The sequence below is a fragment of the Solea senegalensis genome, linkage group LG10, assembly GCF_019176455.1.
Source record: "Solea senegalensis isolate Sse05_10M linkage group LG10, IFAPA_SoseM_1, whole genome shotgun sequence".
In the NCBI taxonomy this organism is placed as follows: domain Eukaryota; kingdom Metazoa; phylum Chordata; class Actinopteri; order Pleuronectiformes; family Soleidae; genus Solea; species Solea senegalensis.
In genome coordinates, this window is record NC_058030.1 from 14,110,911 (window position 1) to 14,133,946 (window position 23,036).

General features: G+C 39.7%; 1 protein-coding gene across 1 annotated transcript; it reads left to right on the forward strand.

Annotated features, from left to right (window-relative positions):
• Window positions 1–1,921: 1,921 nt before the first annotated feature.
• LOC122775867 (anoctamin-5-like) lies at window positions 1,922–17,491 on the forward strand. Its single transcript, XM_044036070.1, has 14 exons — window positions 1,922–2,156; window positions 5,611–5,678; window positions 9,967–10,074; window positions 11,246–11,314; window positions 11,429–11,713; window positions 11,873–11,992; window positions 12,175–12,290; window positions 12,381–12,515; window positions 12,615–12,720; window positions 12,841–12,901; window positions 13,186–13,337; window positions 13,604–13,684; window positions 15,188–15,496; window positions 17,483–17,491. Exons 1-14 carry the CDS (start codon window positions 2,087–2,089, stop codon window positions 17,489–17,491), a joined length of 1,689 nt encoding a protein of 562 aa, XP_043892005.1. The 5' UTR covers window positions 1,922–2,086.
• The last annotated feature ends 5,545 nt before the right edge of the window (window positions 17,492–23,036 follow it).

Sequence of the window (23,036 nt, forward strand, 5' to 3'; positions counted from 1 at the left end):
CTTATTCCCCTCTAACACTGTGTTACATGAGCTTCACTTCAGTCCTACTTCCACATTTATAGGAGACATCAAACAGAGTCATAAAAAAGCTTCTTCACTGTAATCTGTGTAATTTTCAGCGGTGGAAGCCATACTTCGATTTTTGTGAATCTGTGTCTGATCAACCATTTCATACTTAAACTCCACTCCATTACATTAAAAACAAGCAGTGGCATTAGGCCGACCTCATACTAATTATTGTGAGCTAATTATTTGATTTCCCATCATAGAATACCCAGCATATGAATTCTACTGCACTGACCTATTTCTGTTATTCATCCTTTCTCTTTGACGGTGAAAAGAAAGAAAAACTAACATGTCAGACGGGTGGCCCAGCGTGCCCTGTTATTAAACCTGACTTTTTACCATTAGTCTTGGAGCCCTTGGAAAGGCGTGCACACCCAGGAGGAGAGGACCCACATGTCAGGAGCAGGAGCAGAGGTGATATGAGACTGAAGAAAAAGTGGTCAGGAAAATAAGCGCCTGTATTTCTGTACTTGGCCACACCCCACAGTGGAGGACAACATACAGTAATTACACCAGTGCAGGATTGTGTAAACCACATGAAGGGTGACAGAGGCGGCTGCTGCTGCTAAATTTGACTAGAGCTTGAAGTACAGAGTGAGGAGGTGACTGGGAGGAGCAAAGAAAAGCTGCTGACAGACCCTTTACTGGACTCCCTGTCCCATGGAGGAACAGACATAAAACTGTGTTAATGAATGAGAGGAAGATGGTGAAGAAAGAGGTTGAAACAACACCCTGAACGAAACAACCAAACGCTGCCAAATGATCCGTTACAGTCCATGATCTTGGGTCTTCAAGTGATTTCTCTCTAAAAATCCCAAAGGAATATTTTCATGAACCTTTTAAAAATGCATTTATTGTAGAATCCTTGATAAGACTGTTTGAGAAAGGCACGAGTTAACAGGCTCACATGGTTGCAGCTCCTGGAGGCACTCACTCTGGACATTTTGCTAAACAAATTGAATTTATACGTAAGCAAATGACTTATCTAAGGGACACAGAGCATCTAATCTAATTCAAATGAGTATCTTTTATTTGTAGTGACACAGAAAATTGGCAGACCTGCCTCTTTACCCATGAATTATATGTTTTGGGGCAACAGTTCAACATTTTTAATTAATGTTCATACAAATTAAACACAAAATAAATGTCATGCTGTTATTCAATCAACACACTCTTAGGGTCAGTGGGTCATGTGTGTTTGCACAGTGCATAAATACAAACAAATATTTATATAGCACCTTTCATACAAGGATTGCAGCTCAAAAAAATAAAACACAACACAGGGTGGAATGAAAAGGAAAAGTCTAAAGTTAAAAAGTAAAAACCCTGCTTTAACTTTGTAATAAAACAAAAAAAACAATTTTACAAATAAAAAAGTAAAATACAACTTCAAGAACTCTTGAGGGAACTTAGTTGTACAGCTGACAGTTATTTAAATCATATTACGAGTAGGGCTGCAACTAACGCTTCTTTTCTTTGACCAATCGAGTGTTTGTTTGGTCCATAAAATGTCATTAAATCTTGAAAAAATGTTGATCGTGTTTCTCAAACTTGGAAATGATGATGTTCTCAAATGTCTTGTTTTAAAATGAATTAAAAATTATTCCGTTTTAATGATTTCTTTGGTACATGGAGCAAAGAAACCAGAAAATATGATCAGAAAGTTTGTTTTGAACCGATTAATCGATGGTCAAAAAAGTGACGATTAATCGAATAATCACTGCAGCCCTAATTACGAGCTACTGTAACATGTTTTTTTAGGAGTGCATGTAGACGTGTGTGTGTGTGTGCGTGAAACCGTTGGTCTGCAGAGTGGAGCAGCCACTCCCATCACTGAACTCCCTGAGCTGCAGAACTGATGCAGCCGCAGTCCACGCTGTGACTGTCCGTGGGTGAAGGAGAGCCACTGTGAGCCGGTCTGAGCTCAGGCGGGACAGAAATAGTCCTAATAGCTCGGGAGTTTTTCCACGCTGTCGATGACGACAGGTCGGCACGGCTTGACTACAACTTTACACTCAACATGCATCGAATAACGGGCAAAGCGGGAGGAGACAGTCTGATTGAAATGAGCCCCACAGAGTCTTTCAACGGTGAGTAAAACAAACAAACAACATAATGCTGCGCCAGTGAAGTAAACAAGTTAATTTGTATTCAGAAATGGGCGAATATATAAAATGAATTCCGACATAAATGTAAGGTTGGCATACGACCTTAAGACAAATATTAAAATAACATGTAAACTCTTTAAATGTCAGCATTAACGAGCTTCAAGAACTGAAACAGAAATAAATACCACAACATTAACAACATGTGAACTGTTTCTTAGACAAACAGTAGGTAGGACGTTTAAAACTTTATTTTGGTGCCGTTTACTCCACTATTTCAAGTTTTAAAAAAAACTTTCCACTGTGTCCATTCCCCCCTGTGACCACGTCACAGTCTGTATTTCTTTTTGGTTGAAGTGAGACTGGCTGGCTGCTGGCCTTCTCACTGGAAACACTCAGTCACTGTAGGCTGCCACTACACCAGCTCAAAGCCCCAAATCCTTCTCTGCTCCTGCGTGGTTACGTTTCAAGTTTTAAACATGTGTTTGGACAGAGGCTTGAGTTTTGACCATCTATGGTGTTTGCTGAATGCATCATCCTGGATGATCTCCAGTGAAAAATGAGTATCAGTATGAGTTGGATTAAAAGGTGTAGTATTTCATCTGGGGCATGGAGTGTGAGAGTGGAGGTAAATAATCTGTACAGGATCATAGACTGTATTATTCTTCCCGTACGATGATGTGTTTATGGTGTCTTAAAATAGTTATCAGTCGAAGCATTTTCACACATCACACTCACGACTACATTAACAGCAAATCGCCATTATTTGGAGGTAGAGATCATACAGTGGTGACTGCGGATGGAAAACAGCTTGTTCCTGTATTACCACTGTATGTGAAACATTTGTTTAGTCCGGTGCTACCAAACATACATTTTAAGAATGTAAATACTCAAAAAGTCATATTAAATATGTATTGTCTAGTGTAGATAACCGATTCAGACTTGAAATAGACAAACAACATAGAGTTTAATCTGAGCCGAAAGCCATAACTAGGGCACGACTGAAGGTCTCAGTCTGCTCACAATCTCTCTGTACTGTATTTACATAGAGATGCCGTCGACACTGAATATGCTGCTAATTATCTGTGGTTCATCCAAACAGAACAAGGCATAATTGGATTGTTTGCTCGCTGTACTGTCTTGACATGTGACCCGGTCTGTTAAAGCAGGTGTATATTGTACATCTGCTCCTCAAACTGGCCTCTTGAAAACATGAGGGAGGACAGATGACTTCCTGCCACAGGAAATCAGACAAAACCCACCCACTGTGTTAATTTACAAAGTAATTAAAGTGAGACTACTGAATTTTCTCTGCCCGGCCTCGGGATGTGGCAGTGGTTACGTTAAAAATAAGGGATAATCAGTGATATTTGCATTTTATTATCAGTATAACTGATGTAGCTTTTTCTCTGTGAATAATAAATAATGCACTTGAGAGATACTGTGGTTAGTAAAAGCAGGAGCAGCAGCAGCAGCGGCGGCCTTGTGCCACTTCCACTGTGATCAGCTGCTCCTTTAGAAACAAAGCCTCAACTGTGGAGTCCACTCAGTAAGAAAAGACTCCTGGCAACAGCTGAGTGGCAAATACTGAGAGATGAGTGTAATGCTGTGACCAACTGTGCAAAAATATGCCTAACTGTTGGAGAGGCATTCTCATATGTTATGAAAGAAAGCCATAACAGAGTTTGTCTCATAACAGTTCCTGTGAAAACATTTGCACTGTCTCGCATAAAGAGAATATACATGTTTCAGCTTTCGCTGTACTGCATTGTATCAAAGGAGGAAGTGGATAATCAGCCGTCTCCACTGCATTTCCATTCTGTCACATCTCAAACAATGTTAGAATACAATGTTAGGAGCACCGTGTGACCCTGTGACCCTGTGACCGTAGCGTCAACTATCTTGATTATCGTTTTGAGTGTTTTTTGATTTTTCAGTTCCTTTAATGTGAATATTTTTTAGGATTCTTTGCTCCATATCACACAAATCATCATCATTTAAACTTAATCATTTTGGTTTGTGGACAAAACAGGATATTTTTTGCAGGACATCATTTCCAGGATTGAGAAACACTGATCAATATTTATTTATACATTTTCTGAACCAAACAAGTACTCCATTCATCTAGAGAAGAATCAGCAGATTAATCTACAGTATTATATTGTGAAAATAATCATTAGTTGCAGCGCTAGTGGGATTCTCTGGTTTCCTACCACAGTCTAAAAACATTCAGGTTAACTAGAAACTCTAAATTGACCACAGATGTGAACGTCTGTTCTTCTCAGTGTGTTTGTCCTGAAATGGACAGGCGACCTGTCCATGGTGTACCTCGCTTTTCACCTTATGTCAGCTGGAATGAATATCGATAAAGTCTATGAATACAAATAAATCCGTAAATATGTCCGATATTAAATAAACCTAGACAATTTATGTTTAATTCTTCCAATGTCTTCATGTCAGCTACAAATGGATCAACATTCTGATCTGTTCACCTATGACACACCCAACCATCAACCATACACATATATCACTTAAAACCTAAAACTTAGTATTGGCCTCATTATTCCAGTAAAGACTGGCCTCTGTTCTACAGTCACATTTGCGTTTCCTCCAGCTGTTACATTTTATTATCAGACGTCCAACTAAATAACAACTGGAGAAACCATCAAGCCACAGTATATAAAATATATTGTATAAAAATATAAAAAAATATATATGTTGTATATATTGATATAAAAAGTCAGTTTTGCTGCTTCTATAGAAGATATTCCTCCATTGTTGTTGACTTGGTCTGTTGTAACATATAGATGGAAAACGTTGTAGGTTTGAATGTTCATTTCAAGTCTGGTTAAGTGCATTCTCTGTGTTGAGCCCAGACTAAATATAACCTCAGAGAGACTTTCATTAAAGTGCTTGCATTTCTATTTAAAAACACTGACACGCAAGCTGAAACAGGCTTTTGCCTCCTATTTTTTTATTTTACTTTTTATTGATAATGCCTTTGTCCTCTACTCTGCCATTTGTTTATGCAAATGCTTGAATGTACACTGGACAGTTAAAAGTTATTTGAACAGGCAAAACAAGAACTTTATCACAGTTAATGACATGTTTCATCTCACACTTTCATTCCCAAACTTATCTGGGAGGAACATTCGACTTCACAATGTCAGTCCTGCTGTGGTAGAGCTGCACCACAGCAACATGGCTGTGTTTGTGTTCTCTCCCAGTGATCTTGTTAAGTCATGGTGTCTGGCCTGTGGGTGCAGGGCCACAAAAAGCTGCAGTACAAATATAGACCACGACGTTCTCTTAACACAGGCAGCTGTTCACATACATGCAACTCACCTCAAACTCACCTGCAAGTGTCTACAGATTTTTACAGTGGTCATAAATAACGTGTATTTCTGTTTCATGTGGCCTTTATGTTATTGTCTTGCAGATGATATAAATGGCTACCACCAACACGCCTCATCCAGCTCAGGATCGCTGCAGCAGGGACAATCGGCGGTAAACAGCAAACTCACCACTTGCTCCTCATTCTGATTATTCTGCATATTTTTTGATGTTGTGAACATACTGTGTATCAGCAACCTAAATATGTGAAGACATGACCTTCCTAAACAGCTTCCCATGAATAATAAACAATAGGTCTCTGTTCGGCACTTATCATATCTTCATTTCCACCTCACCTCCTGTTCACATCTTAGCAGGAAGGTCATTGTGCATGTGCCAGGAGTTGAACTTAGACTTTCTCCCTCCCTAGCCTTCCTCTACTTTAGAGTTTAGTCGTATAATTTGAAACAATTTAAACAATTAATATTCCAATTAACTGTGGAATACTTGTTTGAAACAATTTATATCTGTAAGTCCTCAACCTTGCATTAGAATATTATTTTATCACATCATGTCCAGTGTGTAGAATTTATGGGAATCTACTGTAACAACAGAAAATTAAAAACAGTCACACTTCAATAGCTAGTTGCAATATATAATTTCACCCCTAGATTTCACTAAATCCCACATCCTGGTCTTGTTAATGTTTTGATGGTTTTGTGTATAATAAATCCATTACATGAAAGTACAATAGCACTTTTTAGTTTGGCGTAATGGAAGCACTTACTTACTTCTAGCTCTTGTTTGTACCCAAATGTTGAAATGCACTTATTCTAATTTGCTTTGGATAAAAGCGCCTGCTAAATGACATGTCATGTAACGTAATGTAACAATAACCTGAAGCAGACAAAATCACAAATTAGTCATAATTGCAATAGCATTTCACTGGAATCTGATAAACAAGAGCTTAGTTTGCCCACAGCCCACAATGAATAGTCTCAGTTTTGAGAGAAAAGTGTGTTTTTATAAATCCACATAATAGTTTTAAACCTGTCAGAGATAACTCTTATGCTTCTGTCCAGTCCTCTTTAATGCCTGATGTGTGTGTAGAGACCTGTGAGTCTCTCTGCAGCAGCCTGGCCTCCCTGGCCCAGTCTGACCACAGCGACAGTCTCCAGACTGAGGCTGAGACGTTAGAGCGAATCAGTACTTTGACCGGGGTAAGACGCCGGTCAGGGGCACAGTTGCATGTTGCTGTGTCAGTGTCTGTGTGAGGCCAAGTCTGACTGAAACTATTCAATGGTTTCCTGAGTGAAGTGTATGAGAATAACCCATGTCTAAACACAACATAAGTGTGGAGTGTCTGACACTGCTTCAGTTTTAGGTATATGTTGTTGAATTTGTCACGTTTTTTTCGACTTTTCCTCACTCTCCACTCAATTCTTCCACAGCTGTGGAGGAAGCGGGCTCTCTTTCTGAAGTTTCGTTCCAGGGTATGGCATGGTAAAAGAGGCTTGTGATGTGATGCTTCTTTATGCAAATGTATGCCTGCCAGGCTTTACTGCCCTCTTGAAAAAACAAAAGTTTGTCCAGTGCAATGAATCCTCAGAAATCACAGCTTGGATATTGAAGCTGAAATCAATACGCACATCTAGGTAGAGAGCAGATAGTGGTTTCAGGGGGGAGCATGTTGTTTTCTGCAGAGAGTAATGGAAAACATGCTGGCATGAGCTTTACTCAGTGTTGGTGTGTCATGAGAGTTCATTAAATATGGAAAAGGCCTTTTCACTTGCTTTGCTCTCACCTGTGATAATCTTCTGCTTCAGTGAAGACAGAGCAATGGCCTTGTTGTATTACGGTGTAATTAGAACACACACAGGCGTGCACATGCTTTGTACACTGTAGTTGTCGTTTGCCTGACTGTATTTGTATATGCTTTTGTGTGTGTGTGTGTGTGTGTGTGTGCTTACACAGTATACAGTCTATACTGTTATCATGACTCTGCCTTGAGCTCAGGACAGGACAGACTTTTGCTGTGGTTAACCACATACTGTACCGAAGGGCTTATTTTTATTTGCTTAAACAGTGTGTACCCCCCATTTTAATGAAAAGTCTAATCATTACCCTTTCTAACAGTGGCTAATCTTAAAAGAATATAAAAGCCCTGCAATCAGCATTTCCAGTAATCTGGCTCCCTCAACTAAAGGCTACATCTATGCTCAGTAGAAGATCACATCAAGGGGTTTTCAAGGAGAGGCAGCTTCGCGTCCATAAATTGTCTCTGTCATCAAGCGGACTGTATAATCCTCCTCCCAAAAGACATGGGAGTGTACACGTCTTGTTTCTTTACAAAATCACAACTCGCAACTGTGTGTGTTGATTTTTCATGTGTATTTTTAGACACTCTTGACGAACCAGATACAGTTTTCCTCAAAATCTGAACATAGGAGTGTCCAGTCTTCATTTTGAAGATTGTAATGATTGTAACATAGTAAAGAGCTAGCAATGTAATACTCTATCTACCACATACTTGGAGAAAAGCATATATAGAGATGCTACATTACCATTTTAATTTGAAAACCACCATGCCTGCGACTGAAAGCCTCCATATGTTACACCATGTTCTACATCTGCCCTTCCTACATGAGATAAAATGGAAATGTCAAACGCCCAGTAGTTATGGGCTAGTTAGCGAATGTATAGAGGTCTGTGGCCTCTACCAGCTTTACTTAGCAGAGGCTGCTCCGTGCATATGCACTGATTCCATATGGCTGATCTGTAATTACAGCAAATGAGAGAGTCTCTGCAGCAACGTCCCATTTAAAGACAGCACCCAACCTGCCATGGTCAACATGGTTCAATCTAGGGAGGTAATGCAGACCAGTGGTTAGAGCATATTTATAACTTGGGCTAAGAAAAAGGAAAGAAAGGAACACATAGACAAAGAAGCTTAGGAGAGTTAATACAGTAGGAACCATGTTTGTTGAGAGTTTCATGAATGATCGTTTGCATTCATAGTATGTATTGGCAGGTAAAACAGAAAGGACAACCAAAATGCAACAAACAAACAAATACACAAATAGAAAGAGGCCAATCAAATCAAATTTTAAATCAAAACTTTGAAAAAATTGCAAATTGCAAAGGCCACAATTGAATTATTCTATTTTAGATTGTTCTATGTTCTGTCAGTTTAAATACATAACATAAGAGTAAGAAACAATTGATGTTTCTCCACCCGTATATACTTTAATTTCTAAAAAGTTCCTTAAAAGTTCTCATTCTTGCTTTAGAGTATAGTAGTACATAATTTGTGATATTGCAGTAAATGTGGAACTAAAGCTTGACTTCATAATGAAATTGTGATGATTAGCAGTCATTTTAGAGAAGATCTCAGGAGCAGCTGGTCGCTGCCATTCCTCCACCATGCTGATGTCATCTATAGGAGTCTCCTCTGCTCCTCCGCCCTGTGCTCCCTCCTCGTCTCCATCTTTTTTTTTTTTTGTCTGGATGTCTGAGCAAGTGAGGGCTTGTGGTGGGAGGTGAGTGGATTGGCTGCAGCTCCTCTGACTGTGGGATCAGAGCAGGGAGAGTGAGAGGAGCAGTGCTTTCAGAGCCGGTTTCAGAGCTCTGATCCCTGAAGAAAGGCACTTTCCTGTTGTTTGTTCTATTGATGCATCATAACCATAAAGGGAATGGAATATGGAGGTAAAGTGATCTTCCTTTCCTCCCCCATAAGCATTAGACTGACAGATCTGTTCAGTCAGAACTGCAGTGCTGTATAGGAGGGTCGTTGTAGTTTTTGTTAAATGTGTGAGTCATCAGGCGCTCCTGTGTAGGTTGTTTCTGTTGTGATGTGTTATGATGACAGTTGTGCATGGGTTATTTTTAGCTTTGTGGACAGCTGAAGCAGAGAGTCAGGGCTTCCCGTCCTGCCGTAAAGCATTTCCCTGCAGTTCATTTCTCCTCAAGCCTGCAGCCGTTAGCATTAGCTCATGCTTGGAATCTCTTTAGTCACCATTACAAGTGCTTTCACTGAGGGTTTTATAGAGAAGCACTGGCAAATCAAGCCATTATCTACTTGCATAGTGTGGGCGTGTCGCCCTTTACAGATCCTTTCACATATAATCTTCTGTTAAACTAGTTGACAGATCTAAAATCAAAGCATTCTGGATATGCTATGATACAAAATACAGTTTTAAAATATGTTATGTAATTCTGTATAAAGAGCAACATGACACACCTGAGCCATGTCCAATTCCCTTCATTTATCTCATGCTGCATTTGGAGTGAATTTATGATGATTGTGTTTTTGTGGTGTGGACGCCTTGTTTTGGGGTTTTGCCACTGACATAATTGTTTGGCCCATTGGTCGATTGCGGTGAATGCATCCATCTGTTGAGCTGATGCTGCACCAGTTCATGTTTTAAATGTGGTGACGTCTCCCCTGTCTGTTTTTGAACAGATTGACAAACATCAGCAAAGTAAAGACTCTGTATTCTTCCGTGATGGGTTACGTAGGATAGATTTTGTCCTGTCCTACGTCGATGACAAAGACGGCGAGAGAAAACTGGTAAGAAATAACTTAATAATAATAACTAACTAACTACTTTTTCCCAATTCAATGACTGAAAAAAAACATAATGCTTCACAATCAGAATCACTAGCTATTAGAAGTAGCTAATTAACATTCAAGGAATTTGATGTGGTGTTTTGTTGGAGAACAAACACAGTAATAAGCAAATACAAATGAAGATTTGAAAAGACTCAAAGCTGATTAACAAAAGAAAAGAAATGCAGTTACTGTGCAAGGTCATAATACAACATACAATTAAAGCTAAAGTTCATCAAATAAATGCAGAATTTATACAGCATATGAATACACATACATTTCCATAATCCTGCACAGCATGGTCATATTAATGTTTTTAATGTTTTTGCATTTTCAGGTCATTCTAGAGCTGCTTCTTACAGAATGTTCTCAGAGCCCACAGTGTGTGTCAAAGCATACCCTAAATACCACAACACCGATAAAACGTGATAAGCACTTTCCTCAGATTGTATCAGTTGTTTTCTCAGTGAATTATTTTAGGAGTCTTACTGCTACACTGACATAGATTCGCAGGCACATTTTCTTTGATAATCAATTTCAAGCTATTTCCATGGCATCTGTAGTCACATGGTTGTGTGGCTCTGTCACAGGAAATAAAGACTTTAAGTGTTTAAAGCTTAGCTGTTACTCTTCTCATGGGGATGTTACCACTCTTCAGATATGTGGGAGTTTGTCACAGCTGACTCAGATGTTGGCTTCTGCTTCATCAGCCAGTCAACACATAGACCTCGAGCCTGGTCAGGTTTTTCCACTGACTGAGGAAGGCCAAGCAGGAGGCCACTTCCTGTGATTTATCCCTGTGTTGTGTAACTGGGGTTGCATATTTTAGATTAGATTTCATGACAGTTTATACTATGACAACATGGACAAGTAACCTTACTCATTTTAATTTTTAAATTATATGAATAAGGAGTTAAAGCAGTGTGAATCTTGCAAATAAGTGTGATTTACTGTAGTTGTTCCTTTTATTTTTCTGAGAAGTATATCTTATATTATTATATTAACCTTTTTAGTTTTAATTAAGTGTTGTTATTTTAAATGTGACTTTATTTTGTACATATTGTGTCTGTATGTCTCATAATGTAAATACTGTTATATTATCTATTTTATTTTATTTTATTTTATTTTGAAGGAGAGGAGGAAGTATTATGAGGCCAATTTGGTAAAGGTTGGTCTGGAGCTTGAGACAGAAGATAAATCGGTAAGACGTACTATATTTACATATCACATATTTATGTTTTGCACTTGCTTGGGCTATTTTCTCACATCAATTTGCGACATAAATTGTGTACATTTTCTCATCGCTGATCATCAGGAGTCAGAGGATGGAAAGACTTATTTTGTGAAGGTCCACGCGCCATGGGAAGTGTTGGCCACCTACGCAGACGTACTGAAGATCAAGGTTCCGTTCAAGGTGAACGACATCCCCGACAACAGCGAGATGCCCATGAACTGGCTGTCCACGCCCTTTCGTCTGCCGGAGCAGATCATGCATCCTGAGCCAGACTTTTTCACAGCTCCTTTCAACAAGAGCAAGTCTGACTTCTTCCTCATCGATGACAAAGACACATTCTTTCCACCGTCCACTCGCAACAGGATAGTAAGAATGCTTTTCACTCATGGCGCTTATCTTGTTTAAGACCTTGAAGTTGAATTTGTTTGCAGGAATTTTGGAAGTAAGAGTGTACGGTCAATATTCTTCAAACGTTTGTGAACATAAAAGCAGTTTCTTATGCTCTGTTTCTCTCTCCCCACTCAGGTCTACTATATCCTTTCCCGCTGTTCATACTTGAGGGATGAATGTGCAGATAAAGACAAGAAGGGAATCAAGAGGTTACTCAACAACGGCACCTACACTGCTGCCTTTCCCCTGCATGATGTGAGCCTCTTTTATGGTGAACCTTTGATTCGTTGTCACTGGAGAAAGAGAAGTTTTCACTGGGATGTGTGCTCTTCGACATCTGACAGTAACATCCTGTTGGAGGCAGTGTTACGTGTCACAATGCATGGATGAATATTGCACCAAATGTGGTAGTGACCGGTGTTGTTCTGTGCCTGCAGTGTCGATACTGGACAAAATCGAGGGATCCCAACTGTGAAAGTGAGAGAAACAATCTCTACAAACACTGGGCAGGATTTATCTCTTTCTTCAAGGAGCAGCCCCTCAATCTCATCAGGCAAGATCTGAAAACGAAGATGTCATGTCTGATCTCATGTGTACTCACTCACCATTTGACGTTGTTTTTTGTCCTTTTTCCTTTCAACAGGAAGTATTATGGGGAAAAGATTGGCATTTATTTTGCGTGGCTCGGTTTCTACACGGAGATGCTGTTGTTTGCTGCAGTTGTGGGGACAATTTGTTTCATCTACGGACTCCTCACTTACGACGACAATGAGTGGAGGTGAGTTTCACAAGTAACACTAGCCTGTTATGTAACTGTGTCATTAGGGGTGGATCTACTGCTCCTTTGTAAATAAACACAACCCTCATGTCCCATCAGTAAAGAAATATGTAGTGAGGAGATTGGAGGCCATATTGTCATGTGTCCACTGTGTGACAAGAAATGTGGCTACTGGAAACTCAACACAACGTGCCACTCCTCATGGGTGAGACTTGTTTATATTCATGCATTCATTTTCTGCCTGCGTTTGTGACATTTAAAAAAAAAAAGTAAACAAGCCAGGTTTTCATTACCTGGCCGTTTGTTAATCATGCTCTCCTTTCAGCAATCACACCTGTTTGACAATGTGGGAACGGTGTTCTTTGCCATATTCATGGGGATTTGGGGTGAGTTAAAATGTCCCCTCTTTGCATTATTTTTAAACCAGTGCACCACCTAGTGGGAGCTGTTGAAGAATTAGCAGTCATCATTTTGTTTTCAAGGAACCAGTTCATTCATTGACAAATGACTAAATAGCATCTTGTTTTATTTGCAGAGGTTTTTACAATCTGACACTCATATATGTCAATATAATAGTGTTAAGTGGGGTCAATGTAGAGTAACTAATAAAGCAAGTTTTTGTTTGTTTGTTTTGTTACGACGTATCTGTTCTTGTTGAATTTATTTTCAGTGACTCTGTTTCTGGAGTTCTGGAAGAGACGGCAGGCCCGACTCGAATACGAGTGGGATCTGGTGGACTTTGAGGAGGAGCAACAGCAGCTGCAGCTTCGGCCCGAGTATGAGACCAAGTGCACCAACCGCAAGATGAACCGCATCACGCAGGTGTTTGTGTTCTCATGAAATATACCAATATACTGTGTTATACGTGTCCACAAGGCTTTACCAGACAGTATACCTTCATAAATCTACTGTATAGAATTTAATGCAGTTAAAGGATCTGTTCATTCAATGTAGGTTCTTCCGGATTGGTTGCATCCAGTCATTAGTGCAGTCCCTGTGTAAAATGTTGGTTTGTGGCAGACACAGACGTGAAACAAATACAAACCGGGTGCTGTAATTTGCTGTGACTGCATTCACCTCATCTTTAGGAATCAGAGTGGGTTCTTAACAGGACTGCTACAGACATAATGGGGAAATTGTGTCTGTGCTGGGCCACCGTGATGCTCTGGGTAAGGGAGGAACTTATGTGGAATGCCGCTGTTGGTGAGGGAGAGGTTTTGGTGTGGTGCATTTGCGTTGATAACAAACATATCTGGAAAGACTTTAGGGCACAAATTTCCCTCTCCACTGCATTACAGTTTGTCTGGTTGATCGGTGTCTTTTAAATAAAGCATGACTTCACTGGGAGAATGCTACTGTAGATGAAAGAAATTGACTCGGGCTAAAATGTCTACATGCAAACACAAAGTCTGATTGGGCTACTTTGGTTTTGTTTCTTCTCTTATCTGAGGGTAGTGGTTATTAAAGGAACCTGGCCTAAACCTGTCTTTTCAGGATATAACAATTGGTTACTGACAACTGTGTCCATGCTTTGCTTGCTTATGATGTAGGAAATGGAGCCATACTTACCTATAACAAGCAAGTGTGCACGCTTATGTCTGTCTGGAGCCACTGTCATTTTCTGGGTGAGCATTGTGTCTTTGGTACACTTCTATTATAATTTTTTTTAATTTTCTATCTTCCACCCAATGTTGTTTGTGTTTCCCATCATACTGTTCATTATCATCATCATCATCATCATCATCATCATCATCATAATTACAGTGAACTGTATCATGTGATCAGAGCCAATATGTGTAAACCTAAGAAACACAGGTCACTTCACTAAAGCTGCTATCAGTGATCCTTTCTCTAACCTCATGTCTGTTGCTGTGGTCAGGATTCTCCTCTCTCCTACTGTATCTATGTCACCCCACGAATGCACGTCAATCAACAAACTTCCTAAGGCTACATCGATACTACTATATTATCATTTTAAAATAAGATCTGAATCAAGATGAGTGTTTTAGCTCAAAATCAGGAGAGAGAGCAGAGCTTGGCATTCCCAACTGATAGTCCAGTTGTTAAGATCCTGGCAGAAGGTGAACATGGATAATTGTGTCCTCATCCAAATGTCTGCTTTAGTGATCATAATTAATGTATTTTTTATTAAAAAAATGGAGTAATGACGATGTAGACTAACCAGAAGGGCACAGATGATCTGACTCGATTGTGAAATTGTGAAAACTAGATTTACCGTTACAGTCCTAAGATGAGAGACCACAGTGATAGAAATATAATATATATAATATAAAGAGTTATTTAAAATTTGAAATTTTGAAAAAAGGATTTCACTGACAGCAACTTTAAAAGTGGGGACCAAGTCACGTGTCAAATATTTGTGCTTGGTTTTTACACTGAATTCGAATAACAATGTTTAAATTCCAACTTTTTGAACTATGTTCCATTAAGACCTGCAGTTTTACACCCACCAGCTCAGAATCTGTTGTTGATGATGGATGATTATATGTACTGTTTTTTTGGGGCATGCGTGTACAGCTCAGGCTTCACCTTGTTGATGAATATGTCTTCATATGGTTGTGTGTGATGTTCTCACTTCTTACTCTTTGCCTTGTGACTCGCTCTGCCGTGCAGTTGTCTTTCATGTTGCCACTGTTGTCTCTGTCCTGAAGATCTCATTGATCATTGCCTGCATTATTGGGGTGATAGCGTACCGCCTGGCAGTGTACGCGGCCTTTGCCAGCATCATGAAGGACAGCCCCACCACCAAGGTGCAGGTGGTCGGCGCCTATATCACGCCACAGCTGGCCACCTCTGTCACCGCCTCCTGTATCAACTTTGTCATCATCATGATCCTCAACCTCATGTATGAGAGAGTGGCTGTTTGGATCACTGACATGGGTGAGGGCCAGAGTGGGAGAATGTACCCACACATCAATGTGTGCAGTGCTGGTGAAAATATGTTGTTCTGTGTATTTAAAGTCTTTCATTTATTAGGGTTCGAGCAACAATGTTGCGCAAGAACCCTATTGTAATCGTAAGAGTTATTCTTCTTCTTCTTCTTCCGCCTACCAAATGAATCGCATTTTTGAGGCCCTGAACATGCCCCAAAACTCACCAATTTTTGCAAGCGCATCAGACCTGGTGTAAATTTACGTTTGTTAGTGTTTCGGGGAATGTGCGTTAAAAAATGAAAGTGGGCGGGACAAATAACTGCTCCACCCCCTAAATATTGTGGGCCTGAAGAGCATGTTTAATGTACATGCACGAAACTTGGTACACGCGTTCCTTAGGTCGGGCTGGTCAAAAAGTCAGCGTAGCCGAAGCTCTAAAACGAACAGGAAAGCCGCCATCTTGGATTGAAAATTCATTTTTTGCCGATTTTGGCCATATCGCACCATCGGTATTTGAACGAACTTGTCCTAGAGCTTACATGGGATCACGTTCAAACTTGGTGAGGTCACTTTGGACAAGTTGAGGATCTAAAGTTGCTAAAAACTTTTTAATAAGTATCATGGTGTACGAGAAAGGGGCCGGCAAAGTTGGTGAAAATTTTTATTTTTCGCCACAGGCAACAAAACTCTTATAACTTTGCGATAGAAGGTCACTTCCCAACCAAATTACCTAGGGTTGATGATGGACCATTGCTGAAGAAGTCTGTGGAAAAACTGTACATTTTTAGCACAGCGCCTCCTTGTGGTAACAGAAAATACAACAAATACACAATTTCGGTAATAACTTTTACATATTTAATCGTATCAAACTCAAAATTTGTGACAACATTTAAAACACATGAAAGATGATGCGTGCTTATTATGATAACAAATGGCGCAACGGTGTTGCCATAGCAACACTGCAAAGTCAGATATTTGTGACAAAAAAACAAACTGCTACAACTTTGTGAAACTGAGTCCAATCTGAACCAAACTTGCTAGGATTGATGATAGTCTGGCCCTGAAGACACCTATTTGAAAATATTCACTTTCAAAAACAGCGCCCCCTTGTGACAGCAGCCACTATGACACCTGATATTTGAATGAACTTGTCCTAGAGTTTTTGTGCGATCACCTTGAAAATTAGTGAGGTCACTGTGAACAAGTTGCCGAGCATAAGTTACTGAAAGCTTTTTAAAATGTCGCTCGGTGTACGAGATAGGGGGCGCCAAAGTTGGTGTTCATTCATATTTTTCACAACAAAAGGCGAAACTCTTACAACCCGTAAAACTTGTCCTCCTGAGGAGCACGTTGAATGTACATGCACTAAACTTGGTACTCACGCGTTCGTTAGGTCCAGACGGTCAAAAAAGTCAGCGTAGCCGAACCTCTAAAACGAACAGGAAAGCCGCCATTTTGGATTGAAAGTACATTTTTCGCAGATTTTGGCCATTTCGCACAAATGGTATGTGAACGCACTTGTCATAGAGCTTTAATTCGATCACCTTCAAACTGGTTGAGGTCACTGTGAATAAGTTGAGGATCTAAAGTTATTAAAAGTTTTTTAAAATGTCTCATGGTTTTGGAGATAGGGGGCGCCAAAGTTGGCGTTCATTCATATTTTTCACAACAAAAGGCGAAACTCTTACAACCCGTAAAACTTGTCCTCCTGAGGAGCACGTTTAATGTACATGCACTAAACCTGGTACTCACGCGTTCCTTAGGTCAGGACGGTCAAAAAATTCAAAGCAGCCTATGCTCTAAAACGAACGGGAAAGCCGCCATCTTGGATTGAAAGTACATTTTTTGCAGATTTTGGCCAGTTCGCACCAATGGTATGTGAACGCACTTGTCATAGAGCTTTCATGGGATCACCTTGAAACTTTGTGAGGTCACTGTGAACAAGTTGAGGATCCAAAGGTATCAAAATCTTTTCATTAAGTATCACGGCGAACAAGAAGAAGGTCAGGAAAGTTGGCGAAAATCACGATTCCTCGCAACACACAACAATCTCTTATAACTTTGCCATGGAAGGTCAGATAGTAACCAAACATGTGAGAATCGATGATGGGCGGTTGCTAAAGATGTCTATGCAAAAAATGTAAATTTTGGAAACAGCGCCTCCTGGTGGTGGCAAACACTAGGAAGTCTGGTATTTCGCAACACACAACAAACTCTTATAACTTTGCGATTGAAGGTCAGATCTTAACCAAACTTGTGATGATCGATGATGGGCTTTTGCTGAAGATGCCTATGCAAAAATTGTAAATTTTGGAAACAGCGCCACCTGGTGGTAACAGAAAGTACAAGTTCACAATTTCCCTTATAACTTTAACAAATTTCCTTGTATCAAACTCAAAATTTGGGAAAACATTCCAAACACATGGTAGATGATGCGTGCCTAATATGATAACAAATTGTTCAACAGTGTTGCCATGACAACACTACAAAGTCAGATATTTGCGACAAAAAACAAACTGCTACCACTTTGCTAATGCTATTCCAATCTGAACCAAACTTGCTAGGATTGATGATAGTCAATCCCTGAAGATGCCTATATGAAAATATTCATTTTCAAAAACAGTGCCCCCTGTTGCCGGCAGACAATATGACGTCTGGTATTTCGCTACAACAACAAACTCTTATAACTTTGCGATGGAAGGTCAGATCTTAACCAAACTCGTGACGACCGATGATGGAATCTTGCTGAAGATGCTTATCCAAAAACTGTACATTTTGAAAACAGCGCCTTCTGGTGGTAACAGAAAATACAAGTTCACAATTTCCCTTATAACTTTAACAAATTTCATTGTATCATACTCAAAATGAATGAAAACATGTAAAACACATGGTAGATGATGCTTGCTGAATATGATAACAAATCGTTCAACGGTGTTGACATAAGAACACTGCACAGGATCCCCTCTACTGAGTGGTTCGTCAGTGCAGTAACCTTTGTTCGCCACATGATGGAGGCATTTGCCTACAAATCTATCAAATCTAACATTTACAGTTTCTCATGCTGCTCTGAAAGGGAAAGATGGGGCAAAAGGTACTGCAAGTGGGGCCAAGGAAAAAAAAACAGGGAAAATGGGAAGAGCGAAAAAGTAACAGAGGGAAAAAAGAGAAAATGCACCCTAAATTCTTATACCATCAGATGTTCTATCACAAAAATAACTAGTTATTTCTAAAATTCAGCTTCAATTCTGATACCATCAGTTGTTTTTCAAAAAAATAACAACTTATAGACAAAATCACACTGTTAGACCTCAGACCTCAGACCGGCCCTGAACATGTCTGTAAAGGATGACCTCCTTACAGGAAGTACAACTCCCGAAACAGGAAGTAATGTCTGACATTCTCCGATCCACACGAAACTTATTATGTAAGTCAAGGTACCTTCCCTAAACATGTTTACGGACACGCCTTTCACCCAACAGGAAGACGGCCATTTTAAACGGACACGCCTGACATTGCGCGGGGATGCAGCTGAAAATAACCAGTACCACAAGCAGTGAATGAACGGAAGATGAGGAAGAGGACTCGCGCTGCAACGTGGACGCACGGGGACTCGCGAGCCGTCAAGCTCGAACCCGTTGATTACCGCTTGCGGTACTAGTTATTATTTTTCCTCTAAATGAATCGCCTTTTTGAGGCCCTGAACATGCCCCAAAACTCACCAATTTTTGCAAGCACATCAGACCTGGTGAAAATTTACGTTTATTAGTGTTTCCGGGAATGTGCGTTAAAAAATGAAAGTGGGCGGGGCAAATAACTGCTCCAGCCCCTAAAACTTGTCGTCCTGAGGAGCATGTTTAATGTACATGCACGAAACTTGGTACACGCGTTCCTTGGGTCGGGACGGTCAAAAAACCTAGGCAAGCCTAAGCTCTAAACCGAACAGGAAAGCCGCCATCTTGGATTGAAAGTTCATTTTTTGCCGATTTTGGCCATTTCGCACCATCGGTATTTGAACGAACTTGTCCTAGAGCTTACATGGGATCACGTTCAAACTTGGTGAGGTCACTTTGGACAAGTTGATGATCTAAAGTTGCTAAAAACTTTTTAATAAGTATCATGGCGTACGAGAAAGGGGCCGGCAAAGTTGGTGAAAATTTTTATTTTTCGCCACAGGCAACAAAACTCTTATAACTTTGCGATAGAAGGTCACTTCCCAACCAAATTACCTAGGGTTGATGATGGACCATTGCTGAAGAAGTCTGTGAAAAAAACGTAAATTTTGAGCACAGTGCCTCCTTGTGGTAACAAAATATACAAAAAAAAACAATTTCGGTTATAACTTTTACAGAGTTAATCGTATCAAACTCAAAAATTGGGAAAACATTCAAAACACATGGTCGATTATGCGTGCTTTATATGATAACAAATCGTTCAACGGTGTTGCCACAGCAACACTGCAAAGTCAGATATTTGTGACAAAAACAAACTGCTACAACTTTACGAATCCGAGTCCGATCTGAACCAAACTTGCTCTGATTGATGATAATCTGGCCCTGAAGACGCCTATATGAAAATATTCTCTTTCAAAAACAGCGCCCCCTGGTGACAGCAGACACTATGACACCTGATATTTGAATGAACTTGTCCTAGAGTTTTTGTGCGATCACCTTGAAAATTGGTGAGGTCACTGTGAACAAGTTGCCGAGCATAAGTTCCTGAAAGCTTTTTAAAATGTCGCTCGGTGTACGAGATAGGGGGCGCCAAAGTTGGTGTTCATTCATATTTTTCACAACAAAAGGCAAAACTCTTACAACACGTAAAACTTGTCCTCCTGAGGAGCACGTTGAATGTACATGCACAAAACTTGGTACTCACGCGTTCGTTAGGTCCAGACGGTCAAAAAAGTCAGCGTAGCCGAAGCTCTAAAATGAACAGGAAAGACGCCATTTTGGATTGAAAGTACATTTTTTGCAGATTTTGGCCATTTCGCACCAATGGTATGTGAACGCACTTGTCATAGAGCTTTAAAGGGATCACCTTCAAACTGGGTGAGGTCACTGTGAATAAGTTGAGGATCTAAAGTTATTAAAAGTTTTTTAAAATGTTACATGGTTTTTGAGATAGGGGGCGCCAAAGTTGGCGTTCATTCATATTTTTCACAACAAAAGGCTAAACTCTTACAACCCGTAAAACTTGTCCTCCTGAGGAGCACGTTTAATGTACATGCACTAAACTTGGTACTCACGCGTTCCTTAGGTCAGGACGGTCAAAAAATTCAAAGCAGCCTATGCTCTAAAACGAACGGGACAGCCGCCATCTTGGATTGAAAGTACATTTTTGCAGATTTTGGCCATTTCGCACCAATGGTATGTGAACGCACTTGTCATAGAGCTTTCATGGGATCACTTTGAAACTTTGTGAGGTCACTGTGAACAAGTTGAGGATCCAAAGGTATCAAAATCTTTTCATTAAGTATCACGGCGAACAAGAAGAAGGTCAGGAAAGTTGGCGAAAATCACGATTCCTCGCAACACACAACAATCTCTCATAACTTTGCCATGGAAGGTCAGATATTAACCAAACAAGTGACAATCGATGATGGGCCCTTGCTAAAGATGTCTATGCAAAAACTGTAAATTTTGAAAACATCGCCTCCTGGTGGTGGCAAACAATAGGAAGTCTGGTATTTCTCAACACACAACAAACTCTTATAACTTTGCGATTGAAGGTCAGATCTTAACCAAACTTGTGATGATAGATGATGGGCTTTTGCTAAAGATGCCTAAGCAAAAACTGTAAATTTTGGAAACAGCGCCACCTGGTGGTAACAGAAAGTACAAGTTCACAATTTCCCTTATAACTTTAACAAATTTCCTTGTATCAACCTCAAAATTTGGGAAAACATTCAAAACACATGGTAGATGCTGCGTGCCTAATATGATAACAAATTGTTCAACAGTGTTGCAATGACAACACTGCAAAGTCAGATATTTGCGACAAAAAACAAACTGCTACCACTTTGCTAATACTATTCCAATCTGAACCAAACTTGCTAGGATTGATGATATTCAATCCCTGAAGATGCCTATGTGAAAATATTCACTTTCAAAAACAGTGCCCCCTGTTGACGGCAGACAATATGACGTCTGGTATTTCGCTACAACAACAAACTCTTATAACTTTGCGATGGAAGGTCAGATCTTAACCAAACTCGGGACGATCGATGATGGGATATTGCTGAAGATGCTCATGCAAAAACTGTACATTTTGAAAACAGCGCCTTCTGGTGGTAACAGAAAATACAATTTCACAATTTCCCTTATAACTTTAACAAATTTCATTGTATCATACTCAAAATGAATGAAAACATGTAAAACACATGGTAGATGATGCTTGCTGAATACGATAACAAATCGTTAAATGGTGTTGCCTGGCAAAAATGCAAAGGATTCCCTCAACTGAGTGGTTTGTTCATGCAGTAACCATTGTTCGCCACATGATGGAGGCATTTGCCTACAAATCTATCAAATCTAACATTTACAGTTTCTCATGCTGCTCTAATTGGGATTGTTGTATCCACTTGAAACTTCATACGTGAGCCCTCAGACCCGTCCGGAACATGTCTGTAAAGCAGTAATGCCAAAGTCAAATACACAGGGGGCCAAAATAAAAAAATGGTACAGGTGGAGGGTTAAATATTTATTAAAACTTGCAATTACTGCACATATTGAACCAATACCAATACCAATACCACAGCCTATATTGCACTCAATCATTAAATTAAATTAAATAAAATAAAATAAAATTAAATAAAATAAAATTAAATTAAATTAAATTAAATTAAATTAAATTAAATTAAATTAAATTAAATCAGTTGCAATATTTTCTCAAGGCTCTTTCAGTAACAAATTGAAAACGTTTTTCCTTCTTCTTCTTTTTAACAGGTAAACAGCAAAATGTTATTTTCCTTCAAAGCTCAATGGCAAGATAAATGCAAAAATGAAACAGCATGTTACAAAACAAATCAGTGTGCTGCTCTGATCCTCACCAATGTCTGTCTTTTATAATAAAATTAGAAGTTAGTGCAAACTTGAAAAGTGCAAAACAGTTGCATGTTTCATAGTGCCTTCTTAAGTTATATTCTTTCATAACGACACACTGTCTCCACACACAAGACACACAGGCTTTCCTTTTACTTCGGTGAACATTATTCTGCCTCCCACCTGTCTTGAAAACCCTGTTTTCACCATCTACTTTTCTATTTGTCTATTTGGGGGAGAGGGAGATGAAAAATGACAGCAATGTTTAGTCCTCCACTGTGACTGTGATGCTGTTCATGAATGATGACACTGGATCGCACTCGCAGTGCATCTTGGGATTTGTAGTATTATGGTGCTGAGGGCACATAATAGTGCAAGCCGGTTTTAATAGTAATTAAAAATCATCCCGCTAGCCAGACATAACTCATTCACGGGCCTTGATTCTGACATATGTGCTGTAAAGGATAACCTCCCTACAGGAAGTAGAACTCCCGAAACAGGAAGTCAAGTCTAACATTTTCCAATCTTCACAAAACTTGATATGTGAGTCAAAGGAACGTCCCTGAACACGTTTACGGACACACCTT